The 23,622-nt window shown below is 49.8% G+C and overlaps 1 protein-coding gene across 1 annotated transcript; it reads left to right on the top strand.

Moving 5' to 3' along the window:
- Window positions 1–284: 284 nt before the first annotated feature.
- On the top strand, window positions 285–22,637 carry PROSER1 (proline and serine rich 1). Its single transcript, XM_053665638.1, has 13 exons — window positions 285–495; window positions 2,073–2,138; window positions 4,540–4,608; window positions 6,154–6,248; window positions 7,167–7,260; window positions 9,645–9,755; window positions 10,502–10,585; window positions 12,059–12,137; window positions 12,607–12,702; window positions 14,268–14,312; window positions 18,509–20,249; window positions 20,692–20,842; window positions 21,345–22,637. The coding sequence occupies exons 1-13, from the start codon at window positions 451–453 to the stop codon at window positions 21,465–21,467; spliced, it is 2,799 nt and encodes a 932-aa protein (XP_053521613.1). The 5' UTR covers window positions 285–450; the 3' UTR covers window positions 21,468–22,637.
- The last annotated feature ends 985 nt before the right edge of the window (window positions 22,638–23,622 follow it).

Raw genomic sequence — 23,622 nt, 5'->3', positions numbered from 1 at the left:
TCTTCGCCGCCCGTGGGACTCTGGCGCCCCCGCCGTCGCAGCCAGTCCACCCGGGAAAGCGACTTCTCGATCGTCCCCTGGCGGCCTTGACCTCGAGCTGCGGGGACCGGTGCTCAGCCCTGGCTGCCGACACCCGGGTTTCTCTGCGGGACTCAGAGAGGATTCAGCTCTTCCCCAAAGTGTCCTGAAGCTTTGTGCGCAAAAGCTGCAGAAGCCTGATGATTTTTGATTTTTAATAAAAAATTTTTGTACGCCTCCATTTTTAGAACTCCCCCCCCCCCCCCCCCCCCCCCCCCACGAGTTTTAGTCTACCTCTACGCATCCTGTCTCTTGCTCCTGGAGTCTTTTTCCTCTTCGACTGTCAACATTTTGACTGTCAAAGCTAAGCGTGGACGAACGTTTTGTCATTGAAAGTGTAATTGTCAAAACCACGTCGAGAGAATAGTCAAGATGGACAAAAAGTCGTTTGAAATGGTGCTGGATGAAATTAGAAAGGTAATTCCTTAAATCATTCTATGAACTGCGAATTCTCAGGCCTTATTCTCTTTTAGGCACCATGCAGACTCTGCAAAATAACGAGTTTTAGGATTGCAAACCTGGTTGGAATTTTAACGTCGAGTGTAGGATGTGACATGTCCATACATTTCTGGTTATTAATAGAAATTACATTAACGCTGTAAACGTCTTGACAATCAGCTCGGTGTTTGGGGATGTTACGTGAAGAGAGTGCTCGGTTCCAAGTGGACTCTACAAATTTGGAGAAGTGATGCGTTGTATTGTTTCTGAACCGATTTCCTCGTCTTTCAGTCCCGTGAGACATTGATTGAAAGCCGGAGAACGTTCTTTAACCGTAGTTGTTAGCACGACCGGTTTTCAGATCTGAGTCTGCACTCTGTTGCCTGAGGCGGCCAAAATTAGTGCCTGAAAACTCGTTATGTTTAAAGTCAAATGAAGTTTAAACTCATACTCTTAGGAATGGGCTTCAATAACTTGAATTCCACAACTTTTTTGTCCTGCTTTCCAAGTTTTTGCTTCTTTTTGAGGCTATTGTAGGCAGCCTATCTCCCAGAAAGAATTAAACAGAAAAAAAAAGAAAAGAAAGAAAGAAAGAAAGAAACGTAGCCTTGAGCATAACTACCTCCAGTGCAGAAGTGAGAGTTTACCTAGTTAGAACGGGAAGAACTGAATGTCACATTCTTATGCTAATAGGGGGCCTCTGCTCACACTTCCAGGCAATTAATTATCTTCTCATTTCGTTCCCTCCAAGAGCCAGGACTGACTTGGAAAGATTTGCCACCTTGTGCTCTGGTGCTTACTGTTTGTTTCAGCTTATGGAATTAGTAAAATTGCCTGCGGGCCTGCTGTTATTCTTCATTCTCTATCAGGCCAAGTGGTGTATTTTTATCATTCTTTATAAAGCATTTTTCTTTTCAAATTTGCATGTGAGGTGGAATTTACATATTCAACGACAGTGAATGCTCTTTTTTGAAAGAAACGTCTAATTTTGCAAACCCACTTTATCCAATTAAGATTTACAATCAAATGTTAGCTTACTAACTCTGTATTTAACTACTGTTCATGAGAAAATTTGCACATTCAGGTGGACCAGATTTCTACTGTTGGAAGCCATAGGGTGTCACTTTGCATATTCTCTCCTAAACTGAAAAAATCACATAGTAAATACTAATGAGGGGAACAGCAAGTTATTTCCAGGTGAAAATCACGTCCACACAAGATAGCCACTGAAGTCATTATTTCTGGCTTGCAATCCAAACGTCTTTTGCTGTCTATGCCAAATAATTGGATGCATCTATATTGTGTTAGTCTGTTAAGACGGGAAAAAATATAGGTATATCTAAGTATGAGAGTTATCATTGTTTTTTAAAAGTTACCCTCAGACTTTGTCAGTGTAGGTCAGTTGATTGAAACCAAGTAATGTATTCCTGGTGTCACGGTAGGTCTACAGGTAATGCTGGCTGTCCCTACTGTCATTTAAAGTGAGGGCATTTTTTGCTGTATGAATACTGCTGTTCTGTTCACATATATTAATGCTGTTTTCCTATGTTTTGTAGGCTGTTTTGACAGAGTACAAATTAAAAGCAATTGAATACGTGCATGGATATTTCTCTAGTGAACAGGTATTCCTCTGTTTAATCAAAAGTCTTTTTGTCTTTTAAAAATATGTTCTGCTTAATGTCTGTTTACCAGCTGGTCAGGGTTAGAATTGCTTAATTTTGTTACTGTACTTATTCAGGAACTTGAGAAGCCTTTAGTTTTGGTAGAAAATATTACAGAATGTATAGTTTAGGTATTGTAGGTGTACCCTCTTGTACCACAGTGTCATATGCTAACATAATTTTAAAATGCAGTATCTAAAAAAATGTAGTTTAAAGTGTTTGTCATTCTGGGCACAGTATCGTACATAAATGTCTAAACTTCTAGTGGCACACGTGCTCAAATTTGCATAGAACTTATAAGTTAAGAATTGCAAAATTCACCACGTATTATAAAAGAAAACTTAAACGATGAAATATTTTCTTATATGAAGCTGCTAAGTAAAAACTTTAGCAATAAGGAAAAAAAATAGTGTCTAATATGTAGACATTATTTCTGTAACTGCCAGAAGACCAGTAGCAGTTTAGTGAAAACTGTTCACCTAACTTTCAGGAGAGTTTGCCGGTTTAAAAACACGTGTGTGCATGTGCACATGCACATGCTCCCTGAAGGAGTTTGGAGGGGCACCAGGGCCGTGTTTGAGGGAGAAGCAGGGCAGCAACTGCCTTGTGCTCGCCCGAGCAGAGTCCTGGAAGAGGGCGGGGCACAGGTGGGGGGGCTGGGGGGTGGGCTACACCACCGAGAGTCTGTAGACCGAATCAGTAAATGCACCCTTTTCTTCTGCCACTGAAGATGTCCGCAGCGGGAGGGCTGCAGCCTCAGCCTGCCGCAGCTCTGATTCCCAGAGCCACTCTGTACTGTGCCTGGGCGGCTGCTATTTCAGGTCTTCTTCAGCTGCTACTTTTCAGAATCACCTTGTGCTTTTTAAAGATTTAAAAGCTTTAAAAAGATAATTTCTCATAGGGAGTAGTGTTTCTTCCCTGTGTGCGTGTGCGCATGTGAAATTTCCTACAGAACTTCTCAGCAGTTGTTCCACTTTGCTAAAAGTCGCTATAAAGTTTATTAAGCCACTTTCTACAGCTGTGACCTTTAAGCCTACTTTATGTAGTGAAGTATGTCTTTCTATGTCAGACTTGATGATTTGTGAAGTTTTGTGGCTTGTAAAGTGCCAGGTGACAGCTACTGTGTAGTAGAACCAGTCCCATGAAAGTTAAGGATGTACAGTACACTCTTAACAGATTGTCTAGAAAGTACACATAATGCTTGTTTGCTGTTTTATCCCTTTATAAGGAATAAAAAGGTTTTTCTTTCTCTACACATATCACTCCAGTTTCTAGCATTAACCTTGTAGAATAACTGAGACCTACTTTCAGGAACTCGGAGTTCCTGAACCATAATTCATTAACCCAGATTTTCGTACATTATCCTCTCTTCTTGAGTCTTTGTTTCCTGGAGTGTCTTGGAGGCTTTTACCAGGGCGGTAGTGACCCTACAGAGAGACTAACGTGACACTGGTGCCTTGCTCGCCTCTTCTGAGCCGTCCCTCTCGCTCCCTCACTTGTCCAACAGTCACTGGTGGTGGAGGGAGAGGGCCCTGCCGTTCGAGTGATTCGAGGGGAGTCTTACATTTTTGAGGGGTGGGTGCATGTCGTGCCCTCCAGGTTCAGAGGACCTGCACTGAAGAACCACTGAGCACCCTTTTGTGAGTGATTAAAACCATCGCTCCTCGCTAAATCTTTAAAGTTTTTCACTCACAGTACAGTCACACCTTGGTCTTCATTGGTCTCAGAACCCACCAAACCCTGTACTTGTTGCATTTTGATGAGAAAAGAATGTTTCAGCAGTCGGCGCTTGCTAGGGACGGGGTGCTCTTGCCAGAACTTGTGGGTCGTGATGTTGCCCCGCAAAAGAAAATGCTTTGCCGTTCTGTGCTCCTGCGTTTTGGCACTTGTCACGAGTTCCGGAACGAGCTGGCTGAGGCTCGTGTCCTTAGGCTGACGTTCTGTCTCCACCCAGGGCTTCTCCGGCCCTCCTGTCCTCCGCCGCCTACTCATCTCTGTGTCTCGCACGCACGGTTGCTCATCTCTCGGCCGGTGCTGTCCGGGACTCTGTGGGGACAGCCAAACTCCGTCCTCGCTCTCTGCTTCGGGAGCTATTCGCTGTCACGTGGCTGTGCAGCTCTTTGAAACTGGGCTTGTGCCAGTACGGAGGCAGATTTTTATCAGGTTTATTTTGGTTGGTTTGAATTTAAGAATGGCACATGGTTCCTCTGTGAACCCAGTGCAAGCCCTGTTGCCAGGCACCGCCCACGTCACTGGGGCCCAGGAGGCACACTGGGAATGGGAACTCAGGATGCTGAAGTGAACTTGGCAGAAATGTCTCCAAACCTGTCGTCATCAGCGCTCAATTCCTTCTTTGCTGCAGGTGGTTGATTTACTGAGATACTTCTCCTGGGCTGAGCCTCAGCTGAAGGCCATGAAAGCGTTACAACATGTGAGTGACTTGCTGTTCCTCGGAATGAATGCAGAACTCAGTTGTGTGCACTGTGCTATTACATTGTGCACCATTCTTCTAAGACCAAATACCATAGGTTCGTAATTGGCCAATTGGAGGAGAAGTGTTTATAGGCGAGCAAAACATGGGTTCGAATTTGTATGTCTTTCTGCACTGACGTGTTGGGCGTCCTCGCTGCTGGTAGTTGGGTCTCAGAAGAATGGTCACGTGGCCCTGTGCTCCCTGGGCCAGCGCTGTCCACACGGACTGTCGGCAACGGGGGGAACATTCTGTGACCGCACTACCCAGTGTGATAACCACTGGCTCCATGCGGCTTTGAGCACTTAAAATATGCCCAGGCTGCTTGAGGAGCTGTATTTTTTAGTAACTCTTAATGTAAATGGCACTGGTGCCCCATGGCCGCTGTGTGGGCCACATAGTCCCGGAGCTCTGCATTCCCACAGCATCCGGCTCTGCAGGGTGATTTTTGTAGACTGTCCAGCGTGGGTGGCTCTCAGGGTCTGTGGATCCTTAACTTCCTCAAAGAACCTGCCAGAGAAAGTGTCTGGGCCTGCTGGTGCTTCTGTTCCACCTTGCAAACAATGGGCTGTCTTGCCTGCCACCCATCGCCCGGGGTGAGGATCTCTCCCCAAGGGACAGAGAGGCCGGGGTGCCCCGAGAGTGAGAGTAGAGCGGAGACCTCTGGAGGGAGCACTGGCCTGGCTCTACCAGCCAGCAAGCCCCGGGCAAAGCTGAAGACTGCCTGTCCATGTACCTTAGAGTTCAAGTTCAGAGCCGAGAAGACTACAGAGGGACAGGGAAATGAATCTGTTTGAATGAAATTTTAAGTCCAGCCTTTTCTGACAAAGTCTGATTGTATTGTTTTCACACCGATACTGACTCTGACAATTAAGTTACGTAATACATTTTCATAAATGAGCTGAATCAGTATTCAAGGTTTTTACACATATATAATAAACTTATAATAAGGAAATCAATCTTTGCAAATATTTAAACTTCTGATAACTTTTTAGATGTCAGTTTAAAAACATGCAAAGGGGTGTGCAGTTTCACCAATTCTTTGCTGGTACGTGAGTAAAAATACTGGAAAACCACTCCTTTAGGAATCTGCTGGGAGTGGCTTCTAGCTGATCTGACATTGGCTTTGCTTTAGACCTCCCTCCACTGGTGACACACATCTATAAACCGCCGGTCTTCCACCTGCTCTTCAAAGACAGGGAGCCTCGCTCAAGTCAGTTGTGTCTGACATTTCTGGGGAAGCGGCGCACGGGCATGTCCCCCTGCAGACGGACACACTGCGGAGTGTGGGTTACCAAGGGCACAGAGGGGCGTGGTCTCCTTTGGAAGCCGAGACACTGAAAAGCCAGAGTGTAATTTCCATGCTGGTTAGGGCTTACTTCGGAGTCAGCACATTTCACCTCAAATACTTACGTTACGAACATGAACCATTCATTCTTCCAGAATGTTAATTTCTGGTTCAAAAATGTCTCAGGTTGAAATTAAAATGATCTTTTATGTTAATAGAAAATGGTGGCCGTTCACCCAGCAGAAGTGGTCAATATACTCAACTGTTTCACCTTCAGTAAAGACAAACTAGTTGCTCTGGAACTGTTAGCTTCGTAAGTACTTCTTTTTCTGTTTGCTTCATTGGAGAAAATTCGTAGGACTTTTGAAGTATCTTTTAACTCAGTGTTAATGTATCAGATTTATATTAGGGCACGGAACTCTAGTAAGATCTGTAAAAGCATAAAGGTGAATTCTAGAATCAAAATATCTGCTGTCCTTATCACACACGATTATAACTTACAAAATAATGGAGCTTATCAAGTTTAATTATTTATTTGGGTTTGTATGCTAATGACTTGCCTTCCTGCTGTGAATACTTGAAGGCTTATTGATGTAGTCGTAGGATTTATAGCTGGATAAGTTCTGACAATGTATTCTTTTGAGGGGTTGCTTAATATGTACTTCCTGTTTGTGGACTTTATTTTCCCCGATGGTGAAGGTAAGAAGCTCACCTCACTTTAAGCACCGTAGGATCCTCAGGGCACGTAGCACAGCGTTGAGTAAGGGAGCACAGCGCGCGTAAGTCAGCTCATAGGGGCAGGCGTCTGCTCTTCTGTGTAATGAAAAAGCCTGTGAGTTGGTTAAAGCACCTGCCTTTTTAAGTCCCTTACATACGTGCAGATGTCCACAAAATGCGTAGCTAAAACTTAGCACAGGGTAGAACCTCGTCTTGAGATCAGTCATGATTTTTATGCACCTGACATAGGGGTTTGTCCTGCTGCCACAGGTCTCCCAACACGCACTGACGGGGTGTGCTGTCAGGGTCTCAAAGTAGGAACTTGATTTATAGTATCGTTTTGTTACTTTGAGGTAACCAGATAAACCTCTATTATTACATTTACCATCTTTATATATTTGGAGTCAGCAATTAGTCACATTTCTCTCTGTCATGGAGAAAAAGCTTACTCATATATTTGTGCAGTAAACAAAAGTTGTTGGCCTCTGTGAAAAGCTAAACTGTACTTTTGTAGAAACATTGTTGATGCACAGAATTCTCGTCCCATTGAAGATTTATTCAGGATAAACATGTCTGAGAAGAAACGGTGCAAGAGAGTGCTTGAACAGGTAACTGTCTCGAGATGGCTGTGTACACAGTGCGTTGCTCTTTCTGCGTGTCAGTGAAGAAGAGGTGCCTGTCCCACTCCTGTGTGAGCGGTGGGGAGTCACCGGGCTGAGCGTGAGGGCCTGAGTCTGGAGGAGGAGCTGTGCTGACTGAGGGGACACGGTGGAGGGGCTGAGGGTGGGGGACGCTGCAGCTGAGACCAGGCGCCTCCGGCCCGAGCCTCCTGCTGTGCTTACTCTCCTGCCTTGGTGGCTCTGCCAGCACTCGGAGCTTTTTTCTTTTACTTCATGTATTTAGGAATTTGACTTTTTGAATTTGCTTTGTCCTTAAATTTGAAAGTATTAATCAAATGCATGACAGAAGAATAATAAAGCAAAATCCCAGTTTATTAACTTTAAATCTCTATGGGTGGGAGAAGTAGCACTGGTCCAAGCCTAGAAAACGTGACTCGTCATCTAGGTCATTTCTGAGGACTCCGCTGGCCAGAACCGGACTGGTAGGACAGACCTGTTGGACGAGGACCAGGGCCTTACAGCCCCATCGCACCGAATACGGACACGCTCTCCTAAGCCCGGGGAGAGGGGAGGACTTTGCCCTGGTCATAAAGTACAGCAGCAGAGGCAGTATCTGAGTTCGCACTTCTTCCTGTTTAGTCGTCTCTTATTTTCAATTACAGTCAACATAAAATATTATATTAGTTTCAGGTGTACACCCCAGTGATGAGACATCTGTGTCACTCACTAAGGATCGCCCCGACGAATCTCACGCCCACCTGGCACCACATGTAGTTATTACACTGTCACCGTGTCCCTGGTGCTGTACGCATGTCCCCATGACCATCCTGTGACTGCGGTTTGCACTTCTTCACCCCTTCGCCTTTCCCACCCGGCCTCGCGTTCCCACCCAGGCCCCAAGCGCCCCTCCCATGTGGCAGCCGTCAAAATGTTCTCTTTGTCTGTGAGTCTGTTTCTGTTCTGTTTATTTTCTTTTTTAGATTCAATTATTGACAGATACATATTGCCATTTTATTATTCATATTTTTTATCCCTTTTTTCTTCCTTATAAAGACGACCTTTTAACATTTCATGTAATACTGTTTTGTTGGTGAGGAACTCTTTCAGCTTTTTTTTTTGCCTGGGAAGCTCTTTATCTGTCCTTCAATTCGAAATGACAGCTTTGCTGGGCAGAGCAGTCTTAGCTGTGGGCATCTGCTTTTCATCACTTTGACTATTTCATGCCAGCCCCTTCTTGCCTGAAAAGTATCTGTTGAGAAACCAGCAGACGGTCTTATGGAAACTCCTTTGTAGGTAACCGTTTTTCTCTTGCTGCTTTTAAGATTCTTTTTTTTTTTAACCTTTTGCATGTTAATTTTTTAAAAGATTTTTTAAAAGGATTTTATTTATTTATTTTTAGAGAGGGGGAGGAAGAGGAAGAGAAATACCAAAGTGTGGTTGCCTCTTGCGTGCCCCACACTGGGGACCTCGCCCACAACCCAGGCCTGTGCCCCTAGACTGGGAATCAAACTGGCGACCCTTTGGGTGGCAGGCGGGCGCCGAACCCACTGAGCCGCACCAGCCAGGGCTGCACCGTAATTTTCATGTCCTGGTGGGGGCCTCTCTGCACTTCCTGGACTTGTGTGTCCATTTCCTTCACCAGGTGGGGGAAGTTTTGTGTCAGTACTTTTTAAAATAGATTTTCAATGTCTTCCTCTTTCTCTTCTTCCTGCACCCCCATAATGCTAATGTTGGTTTGCTTGAGGTTGTCCCAGAGGCTCCTTACATTTTGGTTTTTTGGCGGGGGATATTCTTTTCTCTCCTTGGTGTTCTGATTGGGTGTTTTTACTTCCTTATATTCCAAATGGCTGGTTTGAGTCTTGGCTTCGTCACTTCTACTGTTGATTCCCTATAATGTGTTCACTTTAATCAGTGTACCCTTCATTTTTGTCTGGTTCTTTTTTATGGTTTCTCTGTCCTTTTTCGTGATGTTGAAGTTCTTACTAAGTTCCTTGAACATCCTTATAAACCACTGTATCTGGTAGTTTGTAGAGTTGGACAGTGTAATTTCTTGGTCATTGGAGAAATGGGACGTATTCGGTAGTTTAACAGACTTTTTTGCACACAGTTTGCCTGAAGCGTTGTGAAGATATCTTTGTATAGGAGTCGACTGGGTGTGATGTTAAAAATACTATGTTACCTTTATTAATAATTCCACTTAAGTGAAGTGGTTTTACTTGGAAAGCCTGGTCACGTTCCCTGCCGTGAACGCTGACTGATGCAGGAACAGACTGAACGCGAGGCTGTCCCGTCAGTCACGATCTCAGCAGGGCTCCAGATCCAGGGCCCTGATTTTTCATGTTTTGACTGCTGTCTCCTTTTTCATGTTGTAGGCTTTCAAGGGAGGCTGCAAAGCTCCTCATGCCATGATCTCCTCCTGCGGGACGATCCCAGGAAACCCGTACCCCAAGGGGAAGCCGAGTCGCATTAATGGAGTTTTCCCAGTGAGCATGCTTCTGTGACGTCTCTGAGACTTCTGTGGCTAAATGTGAACGCCAGCATAGTACTCATATTTAAAGAAAGTGCCAGTTGATGAGGCTGCTACAAAGGAAAGGAATTTCATGATGTTAGCAACATGAGAGACAGGTTGAAAGTTTACAAAGAAACTATGTAAAAGCATTTCTGTAAAACGTGGCCTCTCGCGCCCTTGTGCGGTGTAAGCTCACACGTGACGCTCACGGAGCACGCCTTTTCTTGCCGCCCAGTTTCTCCTGGGAGGGGTGCTCTGTGACTCTGCGAGTGGTCTGCGAGCCACGGCGCTGGCAGCCACTTCTGGGGGCGCCTGCTGTGGGGGAGGAAGCCGGAGCGGCCGCCTCCTCTCGCCTTCATGTGCACGGGGTGTGGCAGGTGCCGTGGCACGGGGCGTCGCCTCGCCAGGGTCACGCGCCCGAGACTGGGTCTGGACACCAGTCTTTAAATGCCGACCAAGTTCAGTCCTCCCCTTCACTGGGGTCCAGGTGGGCAGCAGAGATGCCTGTGGGCAGCCCCGGGCCAGCTCAGGGAAGCGAGCGGTGGGCTCGTGCGGCTGGAGGGCCGCCTGGGAAGGAAGCAGTGCCCCGCCCCGAGGGGCGGTGCTGGGCGCCGGAGGGGCTCTGCAGTGAGGGCTTGGGTTTGGTTTGGGTCTTGCCCTGGGTTTGTTTTTTATGTCTCAATTACGTTTTTCTTTCATTTAATTTTATTTTTAAAACAGGGAACCCCTTTGAAAAAAGATGGTGAAGAATGTACCAATGAAGGCAAAGGAATAGCTGCGCGGATTCTCGGACCGTCTAAACCAGTAGGTGCCGAAAGTAAACGATGAAAAGGCTCACGACTCTTACAGGCGGCTTTCTGTCTCTTCGCAGCGCCGACTGTGTTCTGTGTCGTGAAGTTCAAAACACACGAAAACGTGCAGAATGTACGTGGTCTGGGGTGACAGCACCCAGGGCCCCTTTGAATTTAATGTTTTGTTTTAAAGTGGAAACAGAGTTCGTTTTTATTTTTTTCCTCCAGCCGTGTTTAGCTGTTTGCTCGGAGGTCTGGAGTGTGGAGTTCACTTTAACGGAGGCTGTGGTTTGGCCGATTAGTATCAGTGTCAGGGAAACAGGCCAGAGCCAGCAGGCCGAGAGTGTTTTCCAGGGATGATAATAACTGAGTGGACTGTGGACCGAACAGAAGACCACTTGGTGGGTGGAGGGGTCACGGGAGGTGAAGGACTGTGGGCCTGCACGGTCCCACCCGCGGTCCCTCCTGCCCGCCCGACGAGGACTGCCGTGGCAGGTGACGTAGCAAACCCTCACCGTGCAGACCGCCGTTCTGGGAGCCAGGGAGAGTCTGGGTCCTCGGCCGGCACTGGGCCTCTGCCCCGAGGGAACAGCGCGAGCAGGAGCGTGTGTGTGCCTGTGTCTCATTAAAAGTACAGTGTTTAGCTCAGCTCTGGTTCTCTAGAGACCAATTCTTTTTTTTTTTTTTTTTAAGATTTTATTTATTTTTAGAAAGTGGAAGGGAGGGAGAAAAAGGGAGAGAAACATCACTGTGAGAGAGAAACACGGGTGGGCTGCCTCTTGAATGCATCCCGGCAGGGGACCAGACCTGCAGCCCAGGCCTGGGGCTGAACTTGCCCAACCTACTGAGCCACACCAGTCAGGGCTAGAGAGCAATTCTTTCGATGTTCTTTGTTACTTATATAAATTCCATCAAAGATATAAAAGATTTGTGGATTTCAGAAGGCAAGAAGACAAATACTGAATTCATAATTCCAGTCTGCATTTTGCTAGCTTTGTCAGAATGCCGAATGCTAAAGAAAGCAGTTTTTTTCCTCCCAAAAGGAGTGGAGAGGGTAAGAATGCTGAGATGAGTTCCTAATGAGTCCAGGCGCATCTGGGAGGTTCCTGGGTAGCTGAAGTGGCAGAAGCCGGTGGGTTTCCTGCGTGGCACAGGAAGAGCGCGGAACCATCGAACCGAACCGGCAGGTCCGGCAGACGTTTGCTGGTTAGCGCGGGCTGATAGTCACGGAGACGGCTTAGTGCTGTCGGGAGACAGACGCCTTCACAGCAGCTGTGGCTGGATCCACCTCCGCGACTGCACAGGAGCCACGCTGTTGAAACAAAGACACTTTCCTTCTTCGTGCCCTGTGCTGGTCCAGCAGTGAGCTGCTCAGGGCGTGTGGAGCCTCTTGGCACCGACCGCTGTGAGCCAGGCTGGGTGCTGTTTTGCCGGCAGACCAGGTCCGTGGTTTTCTCCTAACCGCTGTGCTTTGTCCCTCGTCCAGCCTCCTTCCACGTACAATCCGCACAGGCCCGTTCCTTACCCGATACCTCCGTGCCGGCCCCATGCGACGGTCACACCAAGTAAGGACTCCTGCGCGGTCCCGTGGGCTCTCCGTGCTCTCACTCACTGAGGTGGGAGCGAGTGGGGCGTGTGCTCTTGGGAGGCTCGAGGTCTTACGACGCGTGCTCAGCTTTAACTTTCCCAGTCGGCTGCGCTGTCTTGGCCCACGGCCGTTCAGCAGTTTGTTGAGTGTGTTTTCCTACTGATGAACAATTACAGATTGTGGCCGACGGTTACTGGTTGTCATGGGTCTCTCTGTGCCACATCGTCTCGAATCCCTTTTTGATGGTTGGTGCTTAAAGGCACCAGCCATTCCCTTCACCTGAACGGCCGAGTGTGCGGGCTCTGCCTGGGCTGTTGAGCGAGCCTGCGTCTGGAAGCAGCTCTACGGCGTAACAAAAATAAATTACTGGGTGCATTAATGTAGTTTGGACTCCTGGCCAAAAAATGCAACTGAATTATGTTTTTTCTTTCATGTTTGTATTTTAGGTGCTTACAACAATGCAGGTCTGGTGCCGTTAGCCAGTGTCATAGCTCCGGGCGCGCCCCCTCCACCTGCGTACACTCCTAACCCAGCAGGAGCAGGTAAACTGGGGGAGGGAGCGTGTTGTGGGCCGGCAGAGCACATGGCTTGCTCACTCACAGGCACGCACACTGGGCGGGCACGGCTGTTGGGAAGGGGTGTCGCAGCAGAGGGCGCGCCAGCACACGGCCCAGGGACAGGTCTGAGTGTGCTCGGCTCACGTGCCAGACAGGAGCAGGCTGCAGAAGAACCGTTCTTGGAAAAGTTTTCGGCACGTCTGCAGGGCTGGAGCTGGGAAACCAATCCCAGTTAATTTTATCTCCACGAGAACCTTGGCTCTGTCTGTGAGCTTCCCAGGAGACCTGTCCTGGTCTCCAGGGCCCAGAGATGTCGCCAGTCACGGACCGCGGCTGCTCCCCAGGACGCCTGGGGGTGTGTCTCACCATCGGTCCGTCCTGGGTCCCTTGGGCCCACGGGATGTGGTAGCTGATGTCCCCGAAGCTTAGGAAGCACGATTCTTACTGTCCCTTTAATTGCCGCTTTTTCATCTTCTTTTTCCTCTGGTACTCTTATTTTGCACTGTATTTGTCTTCTAAGTTGCTTATGTATTAGTTTTTTTTGTATATTTGCCATTTTTAATGGGATTTTTTCTACCTAAATAACTTTAAGTAATACTATTTTTGACCTTTACTATTCTGTGCATTTATTAATTTAGAGTCAGATTTTTATATCTAAACGTCTTCACCCACTCTGCTTCTGCCTTAACAGTGTTGTGTGTATGTCTGAATCTGCATCACAGGGTTTTACGGCTTTTTTCCTCCCCTCCCCTCCCTGGACAGACACCCTCCATGGTGGACACATGTCTGTTCTGGCTCCTTAAACAAGACATGTTCTTTTTCAGACTCCACTGGGGCTGTGGGTTCCCTTTGGACCTTAGGACTGTCACGGCTCCACGGGTGGTTACTGGGAAGCCACGAGAGGTCCCCTTTTCCGCACTGTCACTGACAGTGGCTTGGACAGGCCCTTTCCCGCAGTAGGTGCAGGAGGCTGCGTCTGCCGGTCGGCCACACCGACCTCAGCCAGAGGCTGACTCAGCCGCTCTCCCTGACTGCCTGGGCGCAGGGCCTGTTCACGCAGATCGCCACCCTGGGCAGGGCCCGGGAGGTGGGCTCCTCCACCGCAGTGTCCGCCTCCCACCTCGGAGTCTGCCCACACAGGAGTGCTCCCGGGAGTGGCCACCTGTCCACTCAGCGGGGACAGTGACTGCTCCTTGCAGTGCACTTACTTGCTCCTGGGTGACACACTGAGGCCGCCATCTTTCCAGAAGGGGTTCTCAACTGTGTCTTTTAAGACAGCAGTGCTCATTTAAAACCTTGTTCAGGTGAAATGCGGTGGGGGGACACACAGTAAGGATCAGTTATTCATAGTCCTGTCGTTCTATATGTAGTTACTTCTATGTTTTTTGCTGATGTCCCCTCCCCCCATAGGCACACATTGTTTTTCCTAACTCAGCGTACCTACATATCCTGGGTTTTTCTCTAATTGACCCCAATCGCTGATTATTATTATGGTGGTAAGTAATGTGACTAATGCTTGGATCAACCTTTCTTTCTTTATTTTCGTACAGAAAACGAAGACCTTTCCAATCCATCAAAACCTGTACAGAGTCAAAGTAAGTGCCAACCTGATTCAGAGACACCTGGTGTCCACCTGCCAGTCCGCTCTGTTGTTGTCCCCGGTAACGGCTGCACCGGAGTGTGTGCTGCTTCGGGGGAGGCCCCGGTGAGGGAAGCGCACCGGGCCGCACTTGCCAAAAGAGATCAGTAGTGGTACGTGGTGTGCGCACAACACAACGCACGTGCTCACTGAGTTCGAATGTGACCACGTGCTTTTGCATCGTTTGTGCACAGTTTCACTACAGTCGAACTGTGCGTGGATTGTATCTGGTCATTCTGCATTGTGTGGGACTGGAAGCCTCATTTCCTTTTGGGTATAAACACATAGGGTGATAAAAAGCCTTTCTGAGAAAAAAATGTCCTATCAGGTACTACTTTAATCTGTTTGATTAAAAACAGGTGCTTTTAAAAAGTTTTCCCGTTACAGTTGCCATTTAACATTACTTTCAAGTGCAGAGGAGAGTGGTTTAGACATTTATGAAGGTTTCGAAGGGACCCCCCCACCCCCACCCCGTGAGTCAAGCAGCCACCTGGCACGGCAGTAGTTACGACAGTACGACTGTCTGTGTCTGCATCCCCGTGACAACCTGGTAGTGACTAAGCTTCACTTCTTAGTCCCTTCACTTTCTTACCAGGCCCTCCACCCTCCGCCCTCAGTTTGTTGCTGGCATATCTGAGTCTGTTTCTGCCTTGTTTGTCCATTTACTGTTTTGAGATTCCACACAGAAGTGAAATCGTATAGTATTTGTCTCTCTGACTGATTTATTTCACTTAACATAATACCCTCTAGGTCCATCCATGTTGTCACGAAGGGTAACATTTCACGTTTTTGTAGCTGAGTGGTTTTCCACTGTCCTCTTTGTCTGTCTGTGCGGGGACATTCGGTTGCTTTCCTGTCTCAGCTGTTGAACACACTGCTGCGGTGACCACAGGGACGCACGTGCCACTGGGTTGGCCAAAAAGTCCAGTCAGTTTGTTGTGTAAAATAAAAGACACATTTTTCATTTTTTACCAATAAGTTTTTTGATTTGGATATTTTGAGTATGTCAGTTATCTCCTGTGTGGGAGAACATTGATTGTTCTCAATTAATGTCTCCATTTGATTGCTACCAACTTCAGCTGGTCTGCTGACTGTGGCGCATCATCCAGTGAGAAATCTCTAGCACAGAACTTCACAGACCAGTTTTGACATGTTCGATCAGTCACAGCAACTTCTCCACACGCTGCACAAGTCTTTTTGTGTGTGTGTGTGTGTGTTTCAGTTGCATTTTTATCTTTCTTGAAATACTAAGTATAATATGCCAAAAATGTTGTGTATTTTCTTCCATCTTCAATATTAAAATGGCTGCATAGAAATTCACCAGTTTTGATTATTTTTTTCCTGCACACTGATACATCAGCTGTCACAATACAGTCTAAACAAAATTGTTTCAAATGCTACTAGAGCCATCTTACAGAAAAAAACCAAATTAACTTTTTGGCCAACCCAGTATTTGAATTAGTGTTTTGTATATCTTCAGCTAAGTACCCACAAGTGGGATTGTTGGGTCGTGGTAGATTCGTTTGTAATTTTTTGAGGTAACTCCATACTGCTTTGCACAGCGGCTGCCCCCGTCTGCACACGCACCAGCAGTGCACGGGGGCTCCCTTTTGTCCACGTTCTCGCCAGCACTTGTTTGTTGATTTATTGATGGTAGCCACTCTAACAGGTGTGAGGCGATACCTCATTGTCATTTTAATTTGCATCTCTGTTGGCTCATGACTTTCAGCATCTTTTCTCGTGTGTGCTTTCTGGAGTAATATCTATTCAGGTCTTCTGCCCATTTTTTTTTTTCTTTCTTTGGTGACGCTGGTTAATAAATTATGTAAGTTTCAGGTGCGCAGTATAACAGCACCTGTACATTATATTGTGTCTCTGCCCATTTTTTAACAAGTTTGTTTGTTTTTTCAGTGCAACTTATAAGTTGTATAAGTTCCATACATATTTTGGATATTAACGGCTTACTGGAGAACACATTTGGTGAATGTATTCTCCCACTCAGTAGGTTATCTTTTCATTTTGTTGATGATTTACTTTGTAAAAACATTTAGTTTGATGTAATCTCACTTGTTATATTTTTCTTTTGCTTCTCTTGCCCATGAACACATATCCAAAAATATTTCTAAGAGCAATGTCAAAGACTTTACTGCCTGTGTTTCTTTCTAGAAGCTTTATGGGTTTGGGTGTAACACTTAAGTCTTTAATCCATTTTGAATTTATTCTTGTATATGGTGTAATAAAGGATCTAGTTTATTCTTTTGCATGTGCTTATCTACTTTCCCATGACCATTTACTGAAGAGACTGTTAGCCCATTGTATACCTTGCCTCCTTTGTATAGGTTAATTGGCCATACAGGTGCGGGTGTATGTCTGAGCTCTCTATTCCGGTCCGTTCATCTATATTTTAGTTTTTGTACCAGTCCCATGCAGTTTTGATGACTATAGCCTCATAGTGTAACTTGATAGCAAAGTTGGAGGTAGCATGCTACCTCCAACCTTATTCTTCTCTCTCAAGATTGCTTTGGTTAATCTGAGTCTTTGCATTATTTCATATAAATCCTAGGATTATTTGTTCTAATTCTGTGAAAAATACCATTGGTATTTTGGTAGGATTTGCACTGAGTCTGTAAACTGCTTTGGCTAGCACGGACATTTTAGCAGTGTCGATTCTTTCTGCCCGTACGCTGATGCTTATTTGTATCTTTTGTGTCTTTCATCCGTGACTTACAGTTTTCTGAGTATAGGTCTTTTACCTCCAGTCTGGTCATGGCTTCTTATTTTTTAAGATTTTATTCATTTATTTTTAGAGAGGGGGAGGGAGGGGGAGAGAGAGAGGGAGAGAGACATGGTTGTGTGCTTGCCTCTCTCATACCCCCTACTGGGGACCTGGCCTGTGGTCTGGGCATGTGCCCTGGCCAGGAATTGAACCAGCAACTCCTAGTTTTTTGTACATTATTTACAAACACAGAAATAGTTATACAGTTGTTGTGATTCTAGTTCTTATAAAATAAATTAAATACCAAGGAAGTAGAAATCTACTTTCATGTGTACTCTAAATTTAAGATTCAAGGCCTTTCGAGTTAGAATTTTACATATTACGGTTTTCAGTTCTGCCATATTTCTTTTCTAAAACAACTGTTGGATTTATCCAGCCGGCCCAGCATCCTATGGCCATCACTTTGTGTCGTGAGTTATGTCTGGGCTCTTCCCCGTGGCCCCACCCCCAGGACGAGCGCAGCCCCAGCCTCGCTGGGGTGGAAGAGCCCTCACTATGCAGGGGCTTAAAAACCTAAGTCTCGGCGGGTGGTCATTGCAGCAGGAGCGCCCTCCGTCCTCATCGGACACACCGGGCACACTTGGCACCCACGCCGCTGCAGATGCCACCCTGTGGGCTCAGGGATAACGACAGCCAGGTCCCCCCCAGTGCTGCTTAGCTTAGTTACTTACAGTCTGTCAGAGTAAAAGTATTACGGCAAATTCTAGACGCCTCAAGGACGCAGCCTTTCTTGGGCTCGGGACCGGAGTCCAGGTGACCTTACTGGCATGCTGGGCGCTGTGCTGGGCGCGGAGGCTCGGAGGGGTGCTGACAAATGGGGCTCCTGTCCCCGTCCCCATGGGAGCTGTGAGGACGAGCCACGTGGAGTTAGGGAGGCGTTGCTGTCGGGAGAAGAACCGACCACGCACACTGGAAATCCGAGTCAGGGTAACTCGCAAGCCTCGCAGGGGGAGGCCGGAAGGCCGCTGAGTGGGGCGTGGTGTCGTGAAAGGTCGTGAGGGGGCGTGGCCGGCCTGTGTGTTCCGGTGAAGTGGCTGGCAAAGACCAAAGGGAAGGCCAGTAGAGCCACATCGATCGCGGTTAGAGTAGATTCTGCGCATTGTTACAGACTGGGACCCATGAAAGGAGTCTCCGCCCACGTGGCGCGGCCTCGCAGCGCCCAGAGAGCTGCCCTAGTGGGTCGAGGAGGCGACGGTCCTGCTGGGGCCTCGAGGTGGAAATCGCCATTGTGGTGTCATAGTTCGTACAGGGGAGATGTCACTGCCTCTATCACTGATTCCATGTTTGTTAATTATTGCAGAGGGGTTGTGCATTTATTTGGATTTAACACTTGACATCTCAGCACGATGGTAAATTTTTGTTTTTTCCCCCCACAGCTTTTTCTGCTCCAGCAAGCCAGCTCTTCACTCCGCACGGGTCTAACCCTGCCACACCCGCAGCGACTCCTGTGCCCACTGTGTCCCCAGTCAAGGCAGCAGGCCATCCACCGGCATCGGCCACCGCCCCCGGGTCCGGGCTGAGCCTGCTGAGCACTGTCCTGCCTGTGTTCCCTGGGCAGGTCTCCGCCGCTGCTGCTGCACCACCACCACTGGCGCCAAACCCCACAGTCATCCGGACCCCTTCCCTGCTGGCTGCCCCGGTCACGTCGGTCCACAGTGCTACATCCACGCCCGTCCCTTCCGTTTTTCCTGGCCTCGTTCCGCTGCCAGGTCCTTGTGCAGCTGCCGCCCCTCGGGCTCCTGCGCCCAGTGAAGCATTTGCTTCTACCTCTGCCTCTTTTGTGAGCCTCCCCTTCGCTGTGCCCACAACGGCTGCTTCCACCAGCAACCCGGGCCCTGCACCCTTGTCTTCGGTGTTTGCAGGTCTGCCCTTGCCCTTACCGCCAGCCTCCCACAGCGCGTCCCACGCCCCCCACTCTGTGATCGCCGGCGGGGCAGCTCCCAGCGTGGCATGTCCCCTCGGGGTCAGCAGTCCCCTTCTGTCCGCTTTGAAAGGCTTCCTGACGTCCACTGACACCAGTTTAATCAGCTCCTCTGCTCGGCCCACTGCTGTCACGAGTGGGCTGGCCCCACTCTCCTCGCTGCCCAACCACAACTCAGATTCTCCTGTGCTGGCCCCCAGCAAGGGTTACCCACCCTCTGCCCTGCCCGTCCGCCAGGGGCCCGCTGCCCCGGGGCTGGCTGTGTTTCCAGGCCTGCCCTCCCCCGTGGCCACCTCCACGTCCTCACCCCCGGCGCTGCCCATCCAGTCTCCTCTAGTGACTCCAGCCCCAGCTTCCACCTCGGGGCCCGGGAGTGCCGGCTCCTCAGCCCCACTTGTGCACGGCCCACACGCCGAGCCTGTGCCACCCGGCTCTGCTGTGACCGCTGTTCCTGTTACCATCAAAACGGAGCCCACGAGTCCTACCCCCTCCGCCTTCAAAGGCCCATCTCACTCTGTGACCCCCTCTCACAGCACTTTAGATTTGTCGGGGGCTCTGGGCCGTGCATACCCATCCACGTCGGTGCCCATCAGCCTATCTACTTGCCTTAATCCCGCCCTTTCCGGGCTGCCCAGCCTGAGCGCGCCCGTGAATGCCTCCAACCCCCTGGCCTCCGTCGCCCTCGCGGCCCACGGCCCCGCTGCTCCCCTCGCGCCGGTGTTCACCGCGCTCCCTCCCTTTACCTCGCTGACCAGCAGCTTCCCTTTGACAGGGAACCCCTCTCTCAGTCCCTCAGTGTCTCTCCCAGGGACATTGATAGCGACCTCTTCTGCGGCCGCCACGTCCGTAGCGACCCCTCACCCCAGCTCCACAGCGGCTGCGCTCTCAGGGCTCCCCGGCGCAGCGCCCGTCTCGGCCACGCCTTTCCCCCTGAACTTGTCCACTGCCGTGCCCTCGCTTTTCTCTGTCGCCCAGGGGTCACTCTCATCTGCAAACGCCCCCTACCCAGGCTTCTCTGTCTCCAACACGCCCGGCGTGGCCCCTGCCCTCCCCTCGCTGGCGAGGCTGCAGGCGCCCTCCGCGGTCACCGCAGTCGCCCCGCTGCCTGGCACCGCCACTGCGCCGGCGCCCGTCCTCCCTGGCTTCGCCTCCGCGTTCAGTTCCAATTTCAACTCTGCTCTTGTCGCACAGGCCAGGTAGGTGGGCGGTTTGGAAATAGGATCAGTGTCCACCGAGCTTGCAATTTAGTGTCATTTTTAAGTCATTCAAATGAAAGGCAGAGGAGAAATGTTCTGCGGTGCTAAATTATATTTTCCTGGCTGAAACTTCAGAGCTTAAAACACTTCGACCTTCAGTCATGTTAAGGTAAATGTATAAAATATGAATGCGTGCTCAGGTAGGAGTAGGGTTTGTATTTGGTAATTTTCCTTGATCATAAAACAAGTATATGACAAATTAATGCAGAACATAGGCGTAATGGGATTCAGACTGATACACTTTATAACAGAAAGGAGTCTTATGGGAGTGGCCTTTGCGGCTCCTCCCAGCAGAGTCCAGGGCGCATTGTCACGCGTGTGACAAACAGCCGGCAGCGTTTGTGTCTCCGTGGCATTCCGACCTGTGTCCCTGCCGTTTCAGTTTGTCATCTGGACTCCAGGCTGCGGGCAGCTCCGTGTTTCCAGGCCTCCTGTCCCTCCCGGGCGTCCCCGGGCTCTCCCAGAATGCGGCGCAGCGCCCCCTGCAGGACCTGCAGCGCGGCGCGGTGGCGCAGGCGGCTCTGCTGCAGCAGGTGAGGCGGGTGTGGAGGTGGCTTCCCGGCCCTTCCGGCGCCACTGCTGCTGTCCCAGCACGGGTGCGGGGTGGCTCTTAGCGGCGTGCCTGCGGGTTCGACGACTAATTCTCCCCAGATCTGCAGCTCATTCTTGTCTTCCTTCTAGCACCTTTATCAGAAGGTGCTGGAATGTCTTCATCTGAGTAAGTTCTTCCTGCCTTTAGGTACTTTCAAGTCTCAGTTTTAAGAGGTTACAATTGAAACCTTACACGTGACAGTTAAATTTTGCCGTGTGTTTCACCCTTTTAAGTTCAACTTTGCAAAAACTTATTTTTTTAAGAATGTTAAGTATTTTAATGGCATTTGTGGGGCGCCTGTACCCTCAGAGGTTGAACATTTCTTACCAATTTTAGGAGACCGGGCCGACTGACCTTGCCCAGCCGTCCCTCCTCCCTCCTGGCCGGGGCTGCACGGCAGACCTGGCGGAGCGGCCCGCTAACCTGCACTCCTCTCCCCGCAGGTGCACTCGGCCCCGGCGCTGGAGAGCTACCCGGCCCAGCCGGACGGGTTTCCCGGTTACCCTTCCGCACCGGGCACCCCCTTCCCCCTGCAGCCGGGCCTGTCCCAGAGTGGGTGGCAGTGAACGTGGTTTGTGGTCGCCTTCGGAGCAATGTCCAAACTGCCCGAGGGCCGCAGGGACCAAATTCTGCATTGTGTGCGGTGGGCCAGAAGTCAGGAAACAAGAATGAAGATAATCCCGGGCAACTGGGATCGATACGAGTTTTAAAATATGATTGCATTTTGTAAGAAATGGTTGTGATGATGAACACTTCCCCTGTGTAAATATGCCGACAATGAATTTTATGGAGAATACTATTTAAAAAGTGTTTGGGGACTCTTCGCCACCCCCACGAGCCTGCCAGTTGTGTGCGCGTGGCGTGTGCGGGATGGGCGCTGAAGGGGGCCGGAGCTCCCAGAGCCGAACACAGCCTTAAATCTGCGCGTACGGCGTCTACGGACGGAAGAAATAGTTGTGCCTCAGCCCCACGGGTCGCACGCGGCCCGGGCAGCCACCGCCCTCGGTGTGTGGGAGCCATCCCCGCCGGCTTCCATGTGCCCCTGCGCGTGTCCACGGAAGGGGCCTGGAGACCCGCGGTTACTTCCGATCACCGACACTGACGATCATGCGTGCGCTGCTGAGTTTCTCTCTGCCCGGGTCGGTGGAAATGGTGCTCACGACAGTCTTTCTTTGGACTGGACACATGGACTGAAACACGCAGACCTGCTTTCCCACGGAAACCCAAGCCAGGCTTCGACAGTTTGCCTTCAGAACCTACCTACTCTCAGCAATATGGGACGGGGACGCGTCCGCCCCGCGTGCGCCCTGGAAGCTCTTGAATGTTTACAGGCGGGGGTGTGATTCTGCTTGTCCCTAAGGTCCGAAGCTTATCAGAAGTCGTCGTCTGGCCGCCGGAGAGGACGCCCCCGTCAGTGAGTGTGCGGCGCGTGCTCTGCGGGAATCCGGCAGTCGTGCCACACGTTCGACGTCACTGATTTCAGTGTGTTGACTGCCACCCGGGCGGCGGGGTCGCGGGGGGGACAGGTCTCCGGTCCTGCGGGTGCGAGTGTGAACTATGGAATCTACTGTAGTGCGTTTCAGCATCTAGAAGTTTTAATTTTATAAAGATGGTGTTTGGAAGATGTTGCTAATGTATTTTCCTTCGACATGGGGAGCAGACTTTTTAAGTATTAATAAATATTCCTGTATGGTTAGTTTTTAACAATTTTTTAAAAATAAACTTTATGGATATGACATTTTATAAGTGTTTTATTAAAGGCTTAGGCTTTTAAATGTTTTTGTACGTGCTTGAGCTCCGACGCAGAACATTTTTGTCCAAATTTAGTTGGGATTCAACATATGCTACTGATCGCTGGCTTCTTTAAAGATACTCTTACTGCAAATTGCATTACAACCGACACTCGAAACAGACGATTTGCGCCTTTAAGTCTTTTCAAACAGACCGTGGCCCACAGTTCGCCCAGCGCTCGATGCTGGGAGGCGGCGATGGGCCTTTTCCGCCCACGCTCCTCAGCGCTTTCAGGGTCGTGTTGCGTGGCTGACGCGCGGCCGCTCCTGCACGAGCGGTTTCCTGCGGTGACGCCGCCGCAGGGCCATCTCCTGTCGCAGCCCTGCGCCCAGCCCCGTGGTCCATCAGGTCCGCACCCGCCGCCGGCGATGTCCGCGGGGGCCCCTAGCGTCGTCTGGTCCACCGGACGCGTGAGATGAGCCACAGCGCTGCGTCCCCCGGAGAATTTTTCAGCCACGGAAGTGTGGCGTCCTGGCTACTGTCACCGGTTTTGCTCAAATAAACTTAGGAGACTGGTTCCCGAGCTGACGTTCTTTCCTCCGTCTTCCCGCGGGGCGGCCAGTAGTGCGTTCCACACCCTCCAGCTCGACCCCAGCTCTGGCTCTGCAGGGCCACTGGGTGATCTCGGGGCGGTTGTTACTGTTAGTTTGCTGCTCAGTCCACCACAGGGAAACTTCACCGAGGCCCCAGGGCCGCGGCGTCCGGGCAGGCCCGCTTGCGGCTGAGGAGGTGGTTGAAGGGCCTTATTTCACCTCCTCCTTGGGGTGCAGGTGGTTGGGGTGGCCCCGCATCTTGGCGCAGGTGTCCTTGGGGGCGAGCTGGAGCGGTGGGGCTCGGGGATGGCTCCCTGCAGACCAGCACTGGGGCGGGGTGGCCTCTTTCTGGGACCAGGAGGCGGAGAGGGGGCCACACTCCAGCCGTTGCTACTGG

Source organism: Artibeus jamaicensis, unplaced genomic scaffold (genome assembly GCF_021234435.1).
Source record: "Artibeus jamaicensis isolate MK-2021 breed Jamaican fruit bat unplaced genomic scaffold, CSHL_Jam_final contig_415, whole genome shotgun sequence".
Classification (NCBI taxonomy): Eukaryota; Metazoa; Chordata; class Mammalia; order Chiroptera; family Phyllostomidae; genus Artibeus; species Artibeus jamaicensis.
The sequence above is the reverse complement of the archived record's forward strand: the minus strand, read 5'-3'. Positions and strand labels throughout refer to the sequence as shown.

Bases quoted from the DNA above. Each gene is read 5' to 3' on its own strand.
- PROSER1 (XM_053665638.1), top strand. From the start codon at position 451: ATGGACAAAAAGTCGTTTGAAATGGTGCTGGATGAAATTAGAAAG. The intron at 4,609-6,153 runs GTGAGTGACTTG...TTATGTTAATAG, and splicing joins CCATGAAAGCGTTACAACAT to AAAATGGTGGCCGTTCACCC. The intron at 14,313-18,508 runs GTAAGTGCCAAC...TTCCCCCCACAG, and splicing joins AAAACCTGTACAGAGTCAAA to CTTTTTCTGCTCCAGCAAGC.